Raw genomic sequence first — 18,162 nt, forward strand, 5'->3', positions numbered from 1 at the left:
GCATCCGGGAGCTCCCCGCGGTCACCTCGGCCCGCGTCCGGGAACAAGAGCAACCTCGAAGACGGACGCTGCGGACGCCACACAAAGGCCGTCCCCCACGCCCCAGCCGGGACCCGCGCGACACCCGCGAGGGGAAGGAAGGAAGGCAGGCAGCCGGCGCGCACCCTACTTCCGGCTCCGCCACTGCGGCTGCGCGCGGCGCGCCCCGGCCCGGAAGCGGAAGTGCAAGGGAGGTCAGGCTTGTTTCCAACATGGCGGCCCTCAGAGCGCTGGTGTCTGGCTGCGGACGGCTGCTCCAAGGGCTTCTGGCAGGCCCGGCGGCGACCGGCCGGGCTCGGCTTCCAGCTCGCGGGTTCAGGGAAGGTGAGTACGGGGTCCCAGCGATCCCCCGAAGTTGGGAGGGGCGGCAGAGCACTTCCGCCGGCCTCGACTTCCGAGATGCCCGCCCCTTGGGGGGCTGCGAAGCCTCCTCCAGGGCCTGGGGCTGTTGCCTGGACTGGTGACCCTTGGTGCTCTCTGAAGGCCGCGGAGAAGACCCGAGAGGAAGGCCCGGCTGCCCAGCGCGAGTGGGAGAAACCTGTCGCGGGGTTCAGGAAAGTGCCATTAACCTTAAGAAACTGCGCGTTCTTCCTCCCAGCCGCCGCCGCCCTGCTTAAAGCATCCGAGGACCAAAGGAAGAAAAATCTAGATGCTCTCCCCAGAGCCTTCCTTTCCATAGTATCTTCCGAAAAAAAAAATGCTAGGAGCCGATCGTAGCTTTTTTTTATGCGCTGGCCACTAATGTCCCTGAGAGATGGAGACCATTAAACAACTGAGACAGAGGCAAGCGATGGGTGGTGGGTTTCTGCATTTCGTTCATATTAAATAAATAAAAAAAAATAGTCCGATCCCACCATCAACCCAGAGATCACCGAAAGGGCGAATGCTGAGCCCCACGCCGGTGGAGCGATTCTGAAGAAAGAAAACAACCCTTTTTCTGAGAAGCATAGGTTCCACTGAGATGATCTATATGTGTATACTCTAATCAATGTAAATCATCCACTTACATGGCAAAGTACAGGAGGATTCGATTACCCAAACCCAGTGGAAGTTTACATAAAGGGGATGTTTCTCCAGCAGGCTTACAAAAGGCTATCTTTCCTTTGAGCACCTGGCCTCCCCTTGCTGCCAATGCGGGGGGTGGGGGGGAGGGGCTGGATTTGGAACCATCTGCTTGCTAGGTGAGCTCCATACCACTTAAGCCAAGTCACCTACAGAACATGGCCTTCCTTTGAGTCCTGTGGGAAGCAGGAACAGATGAATGATGTGAGAGAAAAAGCAATGTTTTGAGTTTTTTGTAGATTCATGTGCCATATTGGCCAGCCAGTATATCAGTTAAGGCTGAGAAGTATCCACCGAAAAACTCCCATTGTCAGAGGAAGCAGAAAAATGTGTGTGTGTGTGTGTGTGTGTGTGTGTGTAATATCTGTAGACATATAGATATACTAATGAAAGGGTTAGTGGAGTGGATTTGTTTAAGAAGAGGTCTCTAAGCCTTCAAAGAACAATTTCAATAGAGTAGAAGAGGGATTCAGTTTGGAGAAATCAAAGGTAGTGGATAGAAAATTATAATAGCAGATATGCTTCAAGAATTCCACTTTGGAAAGATGGAACAATTGCCAGAGTGAAAACATCCAGATACTGCCTGGTTAACTTTAGAGAAATCCATTAATAAAGATAGACACCAAAGACATCTTGCCAATGACAGGAAAGGCCTGGACAGGCATTTTATCTTTTCCCATGCTGCCAGAATTAGGCTTTTGCATAATATTTTTGAGGGTGTCTAGCAAGCTTTATATCCTGTATGAAATTCAAAGATGAAAACAGCTTTTTGCTATGTTCCCAGAAGAAAGTTAAAGGGAATGGGTTTTTTGTTGTTACTTTTAAGACTGAAATGCTTAAGAGGTTACACTCAAGAAGTCTTTTAGCTGGAAATTGTGAAATGATGGTCTGCATATTCAAATTAGCCTTTGAATTCTTCTCCATAAATACGTAGATTGATAGTTCCTTTTAATCACTGTCGGCCTAAAAACCAAATGTTATACTGGACACTGGTGGCTCATGCCTTTTAGCCTAGCTACTCAGGAGGCTGAGATCTGAGGATCATGGTTCAGAGCCAGCTTGTGCGGGAAAGTCTGTGAGACTCTTATCTCCAGTTAATTTCCAGAAAACCCTAAGTGACACCGTGGTTCAAAATGGTATTGCACTAGCCTTGAAGGAAAAAGCTCAGGGACAGTGCCCAGGCCTCATGACCAAAACATGCCCAAATATTAGATTAACAGAGATGAACATGATGTGCTCTTACTTGAAGTCACTATCATATTCTGTATTGTTGAAGAATCATCTATTTCCAAACCTTTAAGTGATTTTTCCCCCTAGGCCTGGAGCTTGAACTCAGGGCCTGAGCACTGTCCCCAGGCTTCCTTTTGCCCAAGGCTAGCACTCTACCTCTTGAGCCACAGTGCCACTTTTGGCTTTTTCTATTTATGTGGTGCTGAGGAATCGAACCCAGGGCTTCATGTATGCTAGGCAAGCATTCTACTGCTAAGCCACATTCCCAGCCCAAATGAAGTTTTTAATGTTCTATTCATTACTTTTAAGGCATCAAGTATTGGACATACAGCTGATTTATATTGGTCCTAGCTTGTATAATTGATATTTAAATAATATGGTACAGGTAGAATTTAAAATTGTGGTCAGGGAGTTGGGTCTCTTGCTGAAAATATTTTCTTTGCCAGTCCTGGGTCTTGAACTCAGGGCCTGGGCACTATCCCTGAGCTTCTTTTTGCTCAATGCTAGCCCCCTACCACTTGAGCCACAGGGCCGCTTCCAGCTTTTTCTGTTTATGTGGTGCTGAGGAATTGAACTTCATGCATGCTAGGCAAGCGCTCTACCGCTTAGCCATATTCCCAGCCCCTCTTGCTGGAAATATACACGGTGTGTAGTCAAGAGTTTATGTGGACTGAGCACTGGTGTTCCTGCCAGTGAAAACTCACTCTAGACCATTGTTTGCAGCAGGGGCAGCTATGCCCCAGGAAACATTTGACAGCATCTAGACACGTTTGTTTTTCACAACTGGTACTACTGATAGCTTGTGAGTAGAAAACAGGGATGCTTGTAAACATTGTATGAAACCAGGTGCTGGTGGCTCATGCCTATAATCCTAGCTACTGTGAAGGCTGAGATCTAAGGAGCATGGTTCAAAGCCAGCCCAGGGAAGTAGCACTGTGGCTCAGGTGTTAAGAGTGCTAGCTTTGGGCTGAAGAGCTCAAGAACAGTGCCCAGACCCAGAGTTCAAGCCCCACAACTGGGGAAAAAAAAAAAAAAAAACCTTTAAAAAAAATGTTTTTAAAGCCAGCCCTGCAGGGAAGTCCAAGAGACTCATCTCCAATTAACCACCAGAAAACCAGAAGTGGCGCTGTGGCTCAGGTGGTAGAGGGCTAGCCTTGAGCCAAAGAAGCTCAAGGACAGAGCTCAGGCCCTAGAACTGGCACATGCAAAATAAAATAAACAAGAACAAATTAAACAAATATTGTATGACTCACCTGACGGCTCCAAAACAAAGAACCATCTGGCCCAAAATGTTAGCCCTGCTAGTGTTGAGGAAGCCTAAATTTTGACAAGAGGAACATACAGAGCCAGAAACAGAGAGGCACAGATTATTGCGGGGGGTGGGGGGGAATGTGATTTTCTAAGTCCTGGTGTAGGTGGCTGGTAATTTTCTAGGTTTCAGCATATATTCCTTCATCCTTCCTGAAAGGTGAATATTAGCTGTCTTTATTTTCCCAGATGAGGAAATGCAGTGCCAAGGGATTCGGTAGTTATGGGGATGGTGTTAGAGTAGACCCACCCTCCTTCCTCTCCAGTGTCATCGATGACCTTGGTGCTCTGAAAGGGCCTCCCTTCCCTGAAAGCCCCTGCTAGTTAGCTTGCATCTAGTGCTTTGGGGAATGAAGCTGCCAAATTTAGCAAGATTGTATTAGACCTTCCTTATTCCTGCCTTATTCTTATAAAGGATTTATATCTCAAGACACAGAACAGAATTCACTGAAACAAGAAAAGGCCAAAGGGAATTTGACCCCACCCCCCCCCCCCCAGCTAAGAGGCTGCCTGGAGAATGTATCTTCCCAACAGGGATATGCCTGGTAGGGTGGGCAGTTCTCTAGCTACAACCAGAGAGAAAAATGAGCAATTTGGGGCCATTAAAGGATTTAGTGGGCTTAGTCTGGAGTGACCTGCTAATGGAAAGGGACTCTTTATTTATTTATTTGTTTATTTATTTATTTATTTTGCCAGCCCCTGGGGCTTGAACTCAGGGCCTGGGCAGTGTCCCTGAGCTTCTTTTGCTCAAGGTTACCACTCTACTACTTGAGCCACAGTGCCACTCCAGTATTTTTGTTGTTGTTGTTTGTGTGGTGTGGAGGAGTTACATCCTAGGCAAGCACTCCGCCACTAAGCCACCTTCCCGGCTGGAAAGAGACTGTGGTACAGAGACTCCTTGCTGTGAAGCAGGGGGCCAGTGATAACTCCCTCCAGGTAGAAGGGACGGGGGAAGCGGTGAATGTTAGTATGGAATTAAAGGTGAACTGAAGGAAGCTGTGCTGGTAGTGGGAAAGTGTTTGCGGATAGTGGTCAATGAACAGAAGCATGGACACGCCTTCCAAGCTCACTCTGCTCCCTGTGAGGCAGTCAGGGCTACCCTCTAGCCATCAGTCCCTCCCTTCCTCCTTGCTGACTGGGACTTGGTTTCCACATGACCTTAGGACCTTATTTCTTTGGCTGCTAACTGCAGCCGTGGCCTACACTCACCCTTCATTTTCCCTCGCTTCCTCCTGTACTAAACAGTTGGGTCTTTACACAGCTGCAGTTCACTGCCTTTGTGTTTATGTGGCCTTCAAGGTCTTTTGCGTTCATTGCAATCTCACCACAATGCTCTTTCTCCAGACTATTATCATTCAGTTATCTTGGACTCCTTCCTAGACAAGTGTTTACTGAAGTACTCAAAGGACCTCTTTACTGGGCATGGACTTTATTATGATGAAGTTCCCATTCTTGATTTAGTTCCCTTTCCTCCTTCGGGGCAAAGACAGTGCCTTTCTATTCTGTCTTGACTCCACAGTGGGTCAGTTGGGCCCCTGCACCCCCCATGCACACTCCCTGGTGCTCAGAAAATGGGTTGCCTGGCGTGGGACAGATTTGAGACGTGTCTGTCTAGAGAGATTTTGGCCCTTCATTCTAGTCTAGAAAACTTCATCTTTTCTTCTTGACCCTGCCGTGTCTCGGAACACAAAGGTGATTTCCTCTTTTCCAAAACAAGTTTTCTGTTAGCACGTAAAGCTCTTAGTCTAGCTTGTCTTAGCTACCCCCACTTCTCTCAAATGGAGAGGCGTCCAGGGACAAAATGGATCTCAGGTTTTGTTTGGTTTTGCTATGTTTTCTATGCACACTGAAAATCAATACTACTTTGATTCCTATCTCCTCTTTGCAGAGGCTTAAAATGGACTGGGGGCCTTTCCAGGCTCCAGGCAGGCCTCCCTCTGCAGGACACAACACCCTAATCAGGCTGTCTCCTGCCAGTTCTCAGGTCATTCCTCTGGTTTGACAAATTGTCTTAGATAAGCATCTGCCTATTGTTTTACCCACTGGCTTCTCGGGAGACATTGACTGGGTTGGGGTTGCTGTGCGGGGAGCTTGTGAACGGGGGAGCTTGCCATGGGCTTTGATCTGCCTTCCAGGGGCCAGTGGGATGACTTCAGGGTTTGGGCCTCTGCCGAGAGTGATGTGTGTTTTGCTAGGCTTGTTTACCTCATGGTTAGGACCCAAGTGCCTGTACCGAGAGGGGAACCACATGTTTATCCTCTTTGTGTTTGCGGGCCTGGTTCTTATGCTGACTCTATTGGGACTTGAATGTGCCTTTGCTTTTGTTTCCTGTGGGACTTCTGAGAAAAATCCCCCCCCACCCCTTACCTGTTATTGCTCAGCTTTGGTTGCCCTCGGCCCATTCCTAACTTGGTTTTCACAAATTCAGTTTCTAGGCTGACTGGAGCCCCCTCTAGGCTGGAAATGGAGCCCCGCTCTGGTCTGGGGATGAGCTCTTCTGCTGCTGTCTCCCCCTTCCCTTGGGAAAAAATGGTGTCAGTGCCTACAGATTCCCACTGCAGTGACCTTCGCTCTGCAGCTGTGCTGCTTCCAGACTGACACAGGGTCGAGTCTCACCCACATCCCGTTCTTGGTTTGGTCTCTGTTCTGTACAAGTAGATCCGTGTGTGGGGTGACGCAGTTTCTTTTACTCGGAGGAGCCTTGTTGTCTTTGACTTGATTAGTGACTTCAGTGTATCTGGAGAAAGCCTCCAGGCTTTCTGGCCACTGTTTGTGGAATTGGACATCGAGGGGCTCTCAGGTTGGTTGTTTGGGAGTAATGAGTCTTTATGAATGACTTGTCCAGAAAACAAATAGGGAACAATTCCAGGCAGTCTGTGTCCAATTAGGTGTCGGTCACAGAGCTCAGTGTTCACAGATGCAGGCATGAGCCTCTGCTTGCTACAATTGCCTTTTTTCCCCCTCAGTCCCTTCTATTTTTTTGTTGTTGTTGCAAAAGCAATATATATTTATTTTAGGAACCCCAGAAAATAAGTTCTTTCAGATAAGCAGAAATACTCACTCCCACCACCAAGGGAATGGTAACCAGAATTACCACTTGGGACTCCAACACATATACACGGAGTTGGCCATAAGCCCCTGAAGCCCGCAGCCAATTGTGTATATGCTGATGGCAGTTTTCCTATGAGGCCTGTAGCTTCCGCTGGATCCTCACAGCTAAGGACCCCAGCCCTTGCTGATCTGTACTATCTTGCTTTGACCAGAACAGCAGAAAACTAAGCCAAGCTGGCCTACCTGCTATTTAAAAAGGGTTTTGGCACTGGTGGCTCACGCCTGTCATCCTAGCTACTCAGGAGGCTGAGATCTGAGGATCACAGTTCAAAGCCAGCCAGGCAGCAGTGTCCATGAAACTCTTATCTCCATTGAACCACCGGAAAGCCAGAAAGTGGAAGTGTGGCTCAAGTGGTAGAGCTCTAGCCTTGAGCACAAAAGCTCAGGGGCCGCACCTAGGTCCTGAGTTCAGGCCCCAGGACCAGCAAACATAGAGCTTTCTTATTTAGAAAGGCAGTTTGCAGCCCAGCAATGTGGCCCCAAGTTTTCTGTCATAGTTTGTTCCCTAAAAATAATATTTGTTCAGCATTTGCAGTGTGCCAGTTCCTGTGCAGGAACAGGTACCACTCCTTTCTAAAGATTGGGGGCACCAGGAGACTCTACAAAAGGGCTGCTCAGTGTGAGCTGTCCCATTGGTGGTGGTTGTCCCCCGGTTCAGATAGGAAGTGCATGCTGCTGATCCGGCTCTCTTCTGCTCGCCCAGGCCTCCGTCTAGAATGAATGGCCTTAATTCTGCCGGCCCCTCATTCTGCCTCCCCCACCCCTCCAGGGCAGACAACAGAATGCCCTGCAGAGGACCGAGAGGAGGATTTGAACTCAGAGCCCTCTTCATACAGGTTTGGTAGGGGTTTCGGAGTGTTCATTCAGTACTGAGCTTGAAGTTGCAGAACCATCAAAGCTAGAAACTGGCTCTGTCTGGTTCTCCTTGTGAAGGAACATATATGCAAGGGCTATGCCAGCCACAGTGGGGCAGGATCTTGACAGTCCTTCTGCAGAGAACCAAGGTGAAGCTCAGCTTAGAAAGGCAAAACCTGTGGACCACCCTTAATCTCAGAGAGCTGCTGCAGCCCCAGCACCAGTCAGCATCCACTCTAGCGCCCTGGCACGGGGCGGTGAACCCTGCACTCTCCCCCCCTTGGGGTAGGGACCGTGGGAGAATGCAGACTGCAGGCTTTTTTCTGCCTATTTGGAATTTGAGCTGTTATTTGAAACTCCCTGTTCCTTATTAAATGGCTGACCTAATTTTCCCCCTTTATCTCCGTAGTGGTGGAGATCCAAGAAGGAAAGACAACTATAGTAAGTATCATCGCGTTGGCCACTCATAACCTCTTTAATGCTTAGAGACGCCTGGCTTTTCTTCGGAGGGAACGAGGGGGGCCCAATCTGGACTCCTGGCTCCAGGATCTGCTCCCTTAGTGACCATAAATCCCACAGTCTACTATTTTTCAAGCTGTGCTTTAGTGTGGCTAATCAAAAACAGTCACCATGCCTGGGCTGAGGTATCTGTTATTTGATTTAAATGACCTTTGTATGGCAAAGTCTCAGAGGCCTTTGCTAATATGTTCTTTGGCAGGTGTTAAAACATCTTCCCAAAGGGGAAACTAAGGCAGTGTTGCAAGCCTAGAGAGCCAGAGTAAGTCAAGCCAGGAGCCTTGATCTCAGTTCATTTTGTCTGGCATCACTAAGTCACCCCTGCCGTTTCATATCTAGAAGGTGACATTCTCTAGCCCTGACTCACTTAGGCAGCACTCCGCTCGTCTCTTGGTAGGAAAGCCGGAACAAGTCATCTTCACTGAAGATCCCTTGCCTCACCGGGCCCAGCTTACCTCCCTTTCTTGGGGAGTCATGGGGCCAAGACCATCCCATAATCTTTGAAAGACATTGTTTTCACAGGGCCTTCCCCAAGCCTCCAGAACACCGTCAGCCACTCCACAGAGCACACAGAAGCCTCTAGAACTTCTGTGCCAATCAAGAACTCAACCCTGTGGCAGCCAGCCAGCCAAGCGTAGCCTTCCCTAAGGCAGTCTTATCCCTGGGGGAGTCGTCCTGTCCTCCCCAGGACTATGCCTGCTCACCCTCCACACAGGTCAGACTTCTTAGGGGACCCCACTCCCTCGCTTAGGGTGCCTCTTCTAGTACATGTATTCACTCTCTAAACTTCATGTTGAAAGGTACATGTCTCACTTGAGTCTGTGGGTCCTCAGGCAGGACACGGTGTGCTGTGGGATAGCATGACCATGGAGACACTGGCTCTGGGAAATGCCGTCCGGGCCCGAAGAGGCACAGCCCTCTCCTCTCTGCCTCACTGTGTTAAATGATTTCTGTGAACCATTGTTCCCCTCTCACTACTGGGCCTTTCCTCAAAGCCTTCCATGTACCTGCAGGTTTTCTCCAGCCCATAACTGCTTCTGGCATGCTTATTGTTGCTGTGATAGAAAGGTGGGTGGTGGGGCCCCGCACCGCTGAGGAGAACTTCTAGCCCCCCCAGAGCTGCTGAGCCCTGTCCAGTCTCGCCCTCATCACCCACGGCCTCAGTCTGCCACGCTAAGCTCCCCTTGAAATTGGAGCCAACTCCCCGATCCCAGCTTTATCACACTTAGCAATTCCAAGGCCATGTCACAGGATACAGCCGAAATGGGGAGGTCACCTCACACACGGCCCCAGTGGAGTTTGAAAGGTGGCATGGAAAATGATCACGGCCAAGAGGAAGGCCAGGAACAAATCTACCCATTTGTGTGGTTTGGTTACAAAGAAGAATAGCTAGTCTGCACCTCCCAGGGTTCTTGACCCCAGCCCCGCTGGACTTTAGGGTTGGTAACGCTGCATTGTGGGGCTGTCCTGTGCATCCCTTATTACAGTAGCACCCCTGCCCTTCATGATAGTCAGAAATGTCCCCAGACATTGTCAAGCAGGAAAATGTGTCACCTGTGACAGACCTCCCGGCACTGGCTTCGCTCTGAACGAGACCAGGCGCGCAGGAAGGGAAGGACGCTTCTTTACACTCCATCCCTGTCCATCTGAAGTTTCCTACCATGTGCTTGGAGGCTTGGAGGAAGCCTCATGTTCTGGTGTTTTGGTTTGGTTTGTTGAGAGAGCAAACCCTCCCCTCCTTTTTACCACCAGTATGAAGTTGAGATAGTTTCCACTAGCCCTGAAGGCCACCAGACCACATGCCCACTGCCACCCCAGGGCCCATGGTAGAACAGCTATGGAAAACCCCCTAGTGTAGGCAGCAGCCTATCACCGCTCCCCTAAGACCTCCGAGGTGGGCCTTGCCCAGCATTCCCACCGTTCGGGGTTTACTCAAGGATGAGAGGCTGCGGGCCAGCCTGGCCTTCATGCTGTCTTTTTTTCCGCCTCCTAGGTTGAAGGCCGTCTCACAGACACTCCCAAGGAGAGTCCAAATCCCCCTAACCCCTCGGGCCAGTGCCCCATCTGCCGTTGGAACCTGAAGCACAAATACAACTATGAGGTGAGTGCACGCAGTCGCTCTGGGTCACCGAGGTCACACCGCAGGGCCTGGAGCCCTGGCCTTCCCTGGGACTGCCACTCTGTCTCGTTACCTCCAGTGCTGCCGTGTTTTGTCCTTGGCCCTCAAGTGGGGCCAAGAGGGGCTGGCTTTCTTAAGCTCTGGTGATTTTTCACATGCAGCTAGGACTGAGAGCCGATTGAGTTCGTGGGCTGGCTCCGAACACCAGGGCATGTGCTCTCAGGGGACTAGCATCAGGTCAGGTTTGGCTGCTGAGTGTGGCTCACAGCTCCCCCGGGAATGCGCGGATGGCTGCTGCCACACCTGGCTAGTGGTGACCCGCTGTAATGCGCTGACCCCAGCAGTAGCCGCTTTCCATCCTGCTTTCCAGTGAGGAGTGCGCCAGCCTGGAGTTGTTGATGAACCTGCCTCCCATCACCAGCTACAGATTCCGGGAGAGCTAGCCAGCCCGTGTCCAAGCCCAGCTCGTACTACTAGAGATGAGGCCCGGAGAAACCCTCCTTGTTGCTCACTCACTCCCCGGTGACATAAAACGTTCCGTTTGGGGTTTCAGGTGATGCAGGCTCTAGGCCAGTTTGACCTGTCAGTCGTCCCTGTGCCCCTCTGTGGAGTGGATGGCTAAGGGCGGGGAGGCTGGTCAGCTGACGAGGGCGGGAGAGGCCACATGCCCATGGGATCTGAGCCCAGTGACCCAACTAATCTCCCGGGCTGGGAGCCTTGGCTCCGGGCCATGGGGGGATGGGGGCGCTGTGCTGCCCTGGGCCCTCCTGTGGTGGGCGCTGGAAGAGATAGGAAGCACGCAGGCGGAGGGGCAGCATTGAGCTTCGCTGCTTGCTACGTGGAAGTTCCTGGGGATGTGGGCATGCTCAGAACCCCAGCTGCTGGCAGGAGCGAACCCCTGCCTGCCCAGCCACCACGCAGCGCCCTTCCTACCAGCATTTCCAGGAAATACACTTGGCTCAGTTGTTCCAGCACAAGAAATCTAATCCCCTCCAAGGTAGAGGCTAAAGTTGATTTTCTTTTACCCATTTCCACTCCGCTGCTGGCCTGCTGGCTTGCGTGGTGTTCTACTGTAGGGGCTGCAGTGCAAGCCCAGTTTATTAGCCCTGGATTAATCCAACCCAAGTTCTTTGCATCCAGTTCTGAAGAGCACAGGGAGCCTGAGGCCCCGTTCTGCAGTTATACAGCGAGGCTCCGAGCAAGCTGATATGTGGATGACTGCTAAGTCTGATGTGCCAGGCCTGGAAAGCCCTGATTTAACCCCTTCAGCCATTCATGGAGGGCCGAGGGTGGGCGGGAGGTGATCTCCTGCTATTTATCCTTCCTCCTTGACAACCCCTTGCCCCTCCCCCCCGACCCCTTTCTCTCCATCCCCGTCCTGAGAAGCCTTTCAGACAGGTAATACTCCAAATGAATTGCAGTCCATTCTCCTGTGGTCATAGGACTTCAGAAACAGTTAACACAGTGCTCTGGCACGCAGGGAAGGACAGGAGCTGGAGGGCTGTCAGCACGTACTTGGTGTGTGGGGCTGGAAGGTTCGGCTCTCCCTCCCGGTGTGGAAAACTTCACGATCCCAGCCGCAACCTGAGGAGAACAGCCAGACATTTTCCACCAAGACAAACCCTGCAAGCGCACGAAGAACCGGCCTCACCTTGACCATCAAGAGACCCAGAGGTGGCGGACGCCTCTGAGAGCAGACCCGTGTGCAAGCTCTGTGGAGGACGTGGCCTCGAGTCAGCTGCCAAGAGCGAAAGCCACGCTGTGGGTGCCGCGGCCCCAGGCTCCCCCGCGCACCGCAGAGCCTGGCCCCTCGCATCACGCGCAGGCCCCGCTGATGGCCTCCTCATTTCCATTTCCTCTAGGACGTGCTGCTGCTCAGCCAGTTCATCCGGCCTCACGGAGGCATGCTGCCCCAAAGGATCACGGGTCTGTGCCTGGAAGAGCACCGCAAGATTGAGGAGTGCGTCAAGATGGCCCACAGGGCAGGTGAAAGGTCCCGGGGCCAGGAGGGCAGAGGGCAGCAGGTGCCTCCCCCTCCACAGCCCCTCAGAACTCCTGATACGTTCCTCCTCGCACTCAGGTCTGCTACCAAATCACAGGCCTCGGCTTCCTGAAGGGTGTGTACCGAAGAACAAGCCCACACTCAACCGGTAAGCCAACAGGTACCAGCCACCGGAGCGCTCGGGCCGTGGCTCCCGCGGGATCCCCCGGGAGGCCATTTGCTGGCGCTTGCCCTAGCGCGCCAGCGTGCGGAGCCGTCACTCCCACGGGGGTTATGCTGGGCCGTGCAGTTCCCACTCTTCTGCCTCTTTCTTCCTCCCTGCCCTGTGAGGCACTGACACAGTGGGAGAGCAAGGCCGCGCCTGCTGATAGAACACTGGAGTGTGCTAATCCATGTTTGTGATGTCGCCTGGGTTGCTATGGGGATGTCAGCACCTCCATGAACCGTCATGGCCACTTCTCCAGCACCAGGATTGTTAGAGCAGACGTGGAGGACTCCCTTGGGATAGGGCCACTAGCTAGAGCTGGCACGGGCCAGTGTGCGCTGCACTCCGGGGCAGCACCCACGTAGCCTGGAAGTCCTTCCAGAGCAGGGAGGAAGGCCCGGCGTCTCGGCTCAGCCAGTCTGCTCCCACCCTGAGCAGACTGAGCGCAGCCGCCAGCGCGCCCTGGCACGGGAGCAGATGCTCGTCTGACACTGTTGTAAGGGCCTCTTCTCCCATCTCTTGCACCACCACACGCACACCCTCAATTCCAATATGCCCTGTTCAGAGCAGAGCTGAGTCTGAAAATTTGGGGGTTTCTTCTTGTGCTCCCCTGCCAGTGCCTCCTCCCTGTGGCTCCCAGACCAGAATGGGGCAGACGGGGGGGCGGGGGGTGGCAAAGGATGATGAAGCAAAGCAGGACCCTCAGCCCCCACAGACCTCCCAGGCCAGTCCCTGCCAGAAGCCCGGGCGTGTGCCGGGGGAGGCCGGAGGGCTGGGCTGAGGGTAAAAGATGTGGGAACACGGGCTGCTTCCTGGTACCTTGCCTCCCCATCCCTGGAGGCTGGGCCGGAGCTGGCCTCCACTGACACACTGCAAGCTGGGCCATCTGCCAGCAGCCCTGGGGGGCAGGACATGGTCACCACTGTGCCGTGGTCCATTTGGGGGTCAAGCCCACCCCTCTGGCTTTTAAGAGCCAGCAGCCGCCCTGCGGACACCATCCATCCTATCCTCAGGCCTTTGAAGCTGGGCCAGGCTCTTCACGCATCCGGCGTCCTTGAGCGTGATGCAGGATTGATGACGTGTGGGGGCTCTTGGGTTGCAAAAGGCCGGAGGGTGGGGGTAGATGGGAAACAGTTGGTCCCCTGTGGGGGGCTCTGGTACCAACCAGACGTCCCTGAGCTGCCATGCACAGGCTGTGCTTTGTTCTGCTGCCTCCCCATCCCATCCCACGAGAGGCAGGAAGGGGCTGAGATGATAGTCCCTGCAAGCTGACAAGGGGCCACCAGCACACACACTCACGCACATGCGCGCGCACACACGCTGCCTGCTCTGTGTGCTGCAGGCACAAGGCCCAAGACTGGCCTAAGAACAGCTGGGGACCATAGCTCTGCAGAACCCGATCAGTGTTGGGGTCTTCTGAGGCCTTGAATCCCAACAAGCACCCCATTTGGGAAGCCATCACTCTGAGGACTAGGAGAGGCCAATAAGGAGGCCAGTGGGTAATGGAGGGGACCTCTGCTTTCGCTCTTGTGCTGTCCCTAAACAACCAAGCGCTGAAACAGCCCCATGGGTCAGCCAGTGGCACCTCCAGGGGACAGGGGCGTGCCAGCCAGCCCCACCAGGCTCCTCCTGCACAGGCAGGCATGGTGCAAAAGCATAAATCGTCCATCATGGTTTTGCCTTTTCGTCTAAAAGCTTTCCATCAATGTAATTGGTCTTTTACGTTAAGCTTTTCAAGCCAGGTCTGGTGGCTCACACCTGTAGCCATAGCAGTTCAGGAGCATGAGATCGGGGGATTGTGGTTTGAAGCCAGCCTTGACAGGAAAGTCCTTGAGACTCTTACCTCCAGTTCACCACCAGAAAAGCCAGAAGTAGAGCTGTGGTTTAAAGCTCAGGGACAGCAACTGTGCCCTGAGAGCCCCAATGCCAGCACACATACCAAAGATCTCCAGAGGCGGCTCGCATGAGCCCCAGCTTGGTGCAGGGAGGGTCCCTGGCCCTTGGGGCTGAGCTGTCCGGACAAAGGATGGGCCCTGGTGGCCGGGCTCCAGCTCGCACTCTGGGCGGAGGAAGCCCCGCTCCCAGCGGTAGGAGCCGCTTTTCCAGGAACATCAGGGCCTGGCCGTCTCCACGGGAGGCTCCTCTTCCCTCCCCTCCCCATGCAGGAACCTTCCTGGGTCAAGGCTAAAGGCATGGCCGGCACCCCTCAGTTCCCATCAGAGGTTGGGTGAAGGGCAGGGGTCCTGTGCCAGTTGCATCCTGGAAAGTCCCCGGAAAGCTGGGGTGCAGAGTAAGCCAAGTGTGGAAGAGTGCAGGGTTCCTCTGCGCCCTTACGTCATCCTCGTCCCTCGGCCTGTCCCGGGGAGGAGTGCGTCTCCGCAGCCGCCTCTGCCGTCGTAAAGATCAAGGAAGCTTCTCGGCCTGACCCTGCCACACGCCCGCTCCGCTCAGACCCCAGCCCCTCCAGCTGCTCCCGGGAAAACCTGCAGAGGGGATCGCTCCCTGCCTCGGGGCCCCGCGCTCTTGCTGACCTTGTGCTCCCTCTACAGCTACCTGACCCGCTGGTCCGTCCGCTCCGTCAAGCCCATCTACAAAAAAGGCCACCGGTGGAACAAGGTGCGCATGCCTGTTGGCTCCCCACTCCTGAGGGACAACGTCCGCTACTCGCCCAAGGCGCTGCGCCTGTACCACTAGAGCAAGGCCTCCGCGACGCAGCAGCTCCTGCGGTCTCCACCACTTGTTTCCTCCCTACCGCGGTGGAGGTGGGGATTTCACTGACGGAACCATAAAGCAGGCTGGACGTTCACCTGCCCACCGTGTGTGTGCGCTGCTTGGGAAGGGCGGTGGGAACTGGCACGTTCCAGCCACCGTCCACGGAGCCACTCGACTGGCAATGGGTGCTTTAGCGCCAGAGCTGCACAGAGGGGGGTAGGCCTCCTGCCCACAGGTAGCCCACACCCTTGTCTTGATTCGCAGCCGTGGCTCTCCAGTGTCTCCTGCAGTCACACGTTTGGTTCTCTAGAGGCTGGTGCTTTGGACTAGGTTTCCTGGCCCAGTGGACCCCAGAACCTGGGCCCCTGAGGGAGGGGGGAATGAAGACAGGCAGACAGGGCCCCAAGTTCAATAGCATTTATAACCGACTAAAATCCCCCGGCTGGTGCCGCCCTACAGCATGAAGGGCAGGTCCAGGTTCTTCTCGCCAGTGCCCACGTAGATGTAGCCATAGTTTTTGGTGCGAGGAGCATGGTAGAAGGTGAGGCCTGGCCAGAGCAGGCTGCGCAGCACCACCAAGGCATTGCCCCTCTCCATCTGGATGCTCCAGGACCCTGCAGGAGGGGGAGGGGGGTGAGGCCCGGGGCTGCAGAGCCCCGCCTGGGCCCCGGACCTGGCACTGAGCGAGTGGTGGAAAGGGAGACCCGTGCACTCGCTGATTGCCTTCATCTCCACATGTTACAGCACCTCCAGGGGAGGCAGGACAGCCCAGCGGGGCCCGCCCCCCCCCCCCCCTTACTGGTCACTCGTTCCCTTAGTCCTATCGGACTTTGCCTCCTGGCCCAGAAGCCTCTGCTCTGAGGTGGATGGGATCATCCAACCAGGGGCTCCACTTCAGGCCTCCCTCCCGGCTCTGTGGCCCTCCTGACAGCGAGGGGCTGGGAGGGGGCTCAGGTTGTCAGGAAGCTCTTGTCAGTTCTGAGTTCTCTGCTTTGTACTTGAGACAGCAGCAGGCCGGCCTGGGCTGAGTGCTGCAGCCATGAGGACTTGGCGAAAGGGCTGCTCCAGCTCTCCATCCAAGGGAGGGAGCTGCTGTGTGGGAGGAAGGAGCCTGGGAAAATCGCCTCTGGATGCAGATCTGGGGCTTCTATTCCCTTGTGCACTGAGGCCTCTCCCCCAAACCAGCCACAGCCCTGCTCCAGGCCCTGCCAGAAAGGCGAATGCTTTGAAGGTTTTGGTGCTGGACCAACCAGCCATGCACTACGAGCTGCTCCCAGGCCTTCATCCGCTGCCAACTCAGCTCTGCTGCTTGGCTCCCAGCACCCCAGCATCCCACAGCCCACCTCCAGCCATGGCCCACCCTGGTCACTCCACGCCCAGCAGCTCCACTCAGACCCCACCCACTGGGGGCCACCCTGTATCTCAAACCCGACTGCCAGGGACAGCCTGCCCAGGTCAGACCGGAGCTTTCTGAGAGCACAGGGGTCTGCTGATCATGGCCCCGGGAGCTTGCCTTAGTAATGCAGTGACTGCGACTAAGTGCACCATGAGGCAGAAGCCACAAGATGGACTTCCCAACTCCCCTGATCCAGGAGCCAGCTACACAACATCAAGAAAAATGTAGGAGGGCTAGGCGTGATGGTACATGCCTGTAATCCCAACTACTTGGGAGGCAGAGATAGGAGGCTCTTGATCCAAGGACAGCCCAAGTGAGATTCTGTCTTTAATAAAAAGCCAAAGCCAGGCACCAGTGACTCGTGCCTAGAATCCCGCTCAGGAGGAGAACAGGATCAGGGTTGAAAGCATTCCAGGCAACAACTACAATTAACCAAAAAGCTGGAAGTAGAGCTGACTCAAGCACTAGAGCCCTAGCTTTGAGCAGCTCAGGAACAATGCTCAGGCCTTGTTCAAAGACCAGCACATACACAAAAAGAAGGCGTCTCGGTGCCAGGTTGCCCGTGCTCCGGCTTGAGCACTGGCTCTCACAGGTCGAGGCTGGGCCTATGGCTTTCAGTCACACGTCTCCAGAAAGCCCTCCTCCAAGGGAGGGCAGCAGTGTTCCCAGTGCGTGGTGTGTGGCCAGCCCAGCCCAGAAGGTACCATCCCTAGCCTAATCGTCCCACCAGGCCCAGAGCACCGCTGAGACCACGTCCCTACAGAGGCCTGGTCCCCCTGCCCCTCTGAGCTACGAAAAGCCAGACTGCTCACTGCTCTCTGCCTGCCTGGGCAGCTGCAGCCCTCCCTGAGCCAAATGCCCCGGAGAAGAAAGATCTGGAGGCCCCCACCCCACACAGCCCCTCGGCTGTGCATGCTCGCTGCAGGTTGGCCCACCCAGGCCCGTGCTAGACTAAACCCCACTTCGCCTCGCCTGGCCTGCATGGCCACCTCTTACCTCTGGTAGATAAGCAGGGCTCAGAAAACGCCGCCCATGGAATGTGGCCTAGTGGCAGAGTGCTCGCCTCGTATACATGAAGCCCTGGGTTCAATTCCTCAGCACCACATATACAGAAAAGGCTGGAAGTGGCGCTGTGGCTCAAGAGGTGGAGTGCTAGCCTTGAGCAAAAAGAAGCCAGGGACAGTGCTCAGGCCCTGAGTTCAAGTCCCAAAACTGACAAGAAAAGAAAAAGAAAAACCCCGCCTAGGCCATCAGCAGGGGCTCCCACCCAGGTAGTGGTGAGACACTGGCAGGAAGGCAAGTGAACACAGCGCCCCCAGCAGGGCGGGAGGGCTGTGTGGAACGGGCCCGGGGTGCCCACGGAATTATCAGCCTGTGAGGGGCCTGCCTGCCTCCCTGCATTCCTGTCACACTCCTGTCCTCTCAGCGCTCCTGGCGCGGCTGGTCGTCTGGGAGACAGATTCCCCGCGTGCCAGGAGTCACGTAGCGTCCACCTGAGGAGCCAGCCCCTGCAGTCATCCTCACCCGCTTTCTTAGTATCCATCACCCCCCTCAGGACTGGGGAGACCTCTGGTGCTCTGCTCCACCGTCCCTGCTCTCCCATCCCG

General features: G+C 54.4%; 3 protein-coding genes across 3 annotated transcripts in view; 1 reads left to right on the forward strand and 2 right to left on the reverse strand.

Annotated features, from left to right (window-relative positions):
- Mrps18a (mitochondrial ribosomal protein S18A) lies at window positions 1–15,247 on the forward strand. Its single transcript, XM_048347711.1, has 6 exons — window positions 1–363; window positions 8,015–8,046; window positions 10,115–10,222; window positions 12,103–12,226; window positions 12,321–12,390; window positions 14,997–15,247. Exons 1-6 carry the CDS (start codon window positions 252–254, stop codon window positions 15,139–15,141), a joined length of 591 nt encoding a protein of 196 aa, XP_048203668.1. The 5' UTR covers window positions 1–251; the 3' UTR covers window positions 15,142–15,247.
- The window catches only part of LOC125352550 (MAD2L1 binding protein), a 19,834-nt gene continuing 16,577 nt past the window's right edge, over window positions 14,906–18,162 (reverse strand). The window contains exon 4 of the transcript XR_007211182.1: window positions 14,906–14,917. The gene's annotated coding sequence lies outside the window, so the exon portion shown is untranslated. The remainder of the gene's footprint in view (window positions 14,918–18,162) is intronic.
- The window catches only part of Rsph9 (radial spoke head component 9), a 12,713-nt gene continuing 10,112 nt past the window's right edge, over window positions 15,562–18,162 (reverse strand). Inside the window, exon 5 of the mRNA XM_048347708.1 lies at window positions 15,562–15,773. Within this exon, the coding sequence (XP_048203665.1) occupies window positions 15,613–15,773 (161 nt within the window). The 3' untranslated portion in view covers window positions 15,562–15,612. The remainder of the gene's footprint in view (window positions 15,774–18,162) is intronic.

Source organism: Perognathus longimembris, chromosome 6 (assembly GCF_023159225.1).
Source record: "Perognathus longimembris pacificus isolate PPM17 chromosome 6, ASM2315922v1, whole genome shotgun sequence".
Classification (NCBI taxonomy): Eukaryota; Metazoa; Chordata; class Mammalia; order Rodentia; family Heteromyidae; genus Perognathus; species Perognathus longimembris.

What these genes read in the sequence shown, in the direction of transcription:
- Mrps18a (XM_048347711.1), top strand. Translation starts at nt 252, where the DNA reads ATGGCGGCCCTCAGAGCGCTGGTGTCTGGCTGCGGACGGCTGCTCCAA. An exon ending in AAGAAGGAAAGACAACTATA is followed by an intron (nt 8,047 to 10,114) that starts GTAAGTATCATC and finishes TCCGCCTCCTAG; the next exon opens with GTTGAAGGCCGTCTCACAGA. An exon ending in AACAAGCCCACACTCAACCG is followed by an intron (nt 12,391 to 14,996) that starts GTAAGCCAACAG and finishes CTCCCTCTACAG; the next exon opens with CTACCTGACCCGCTGGTCCG.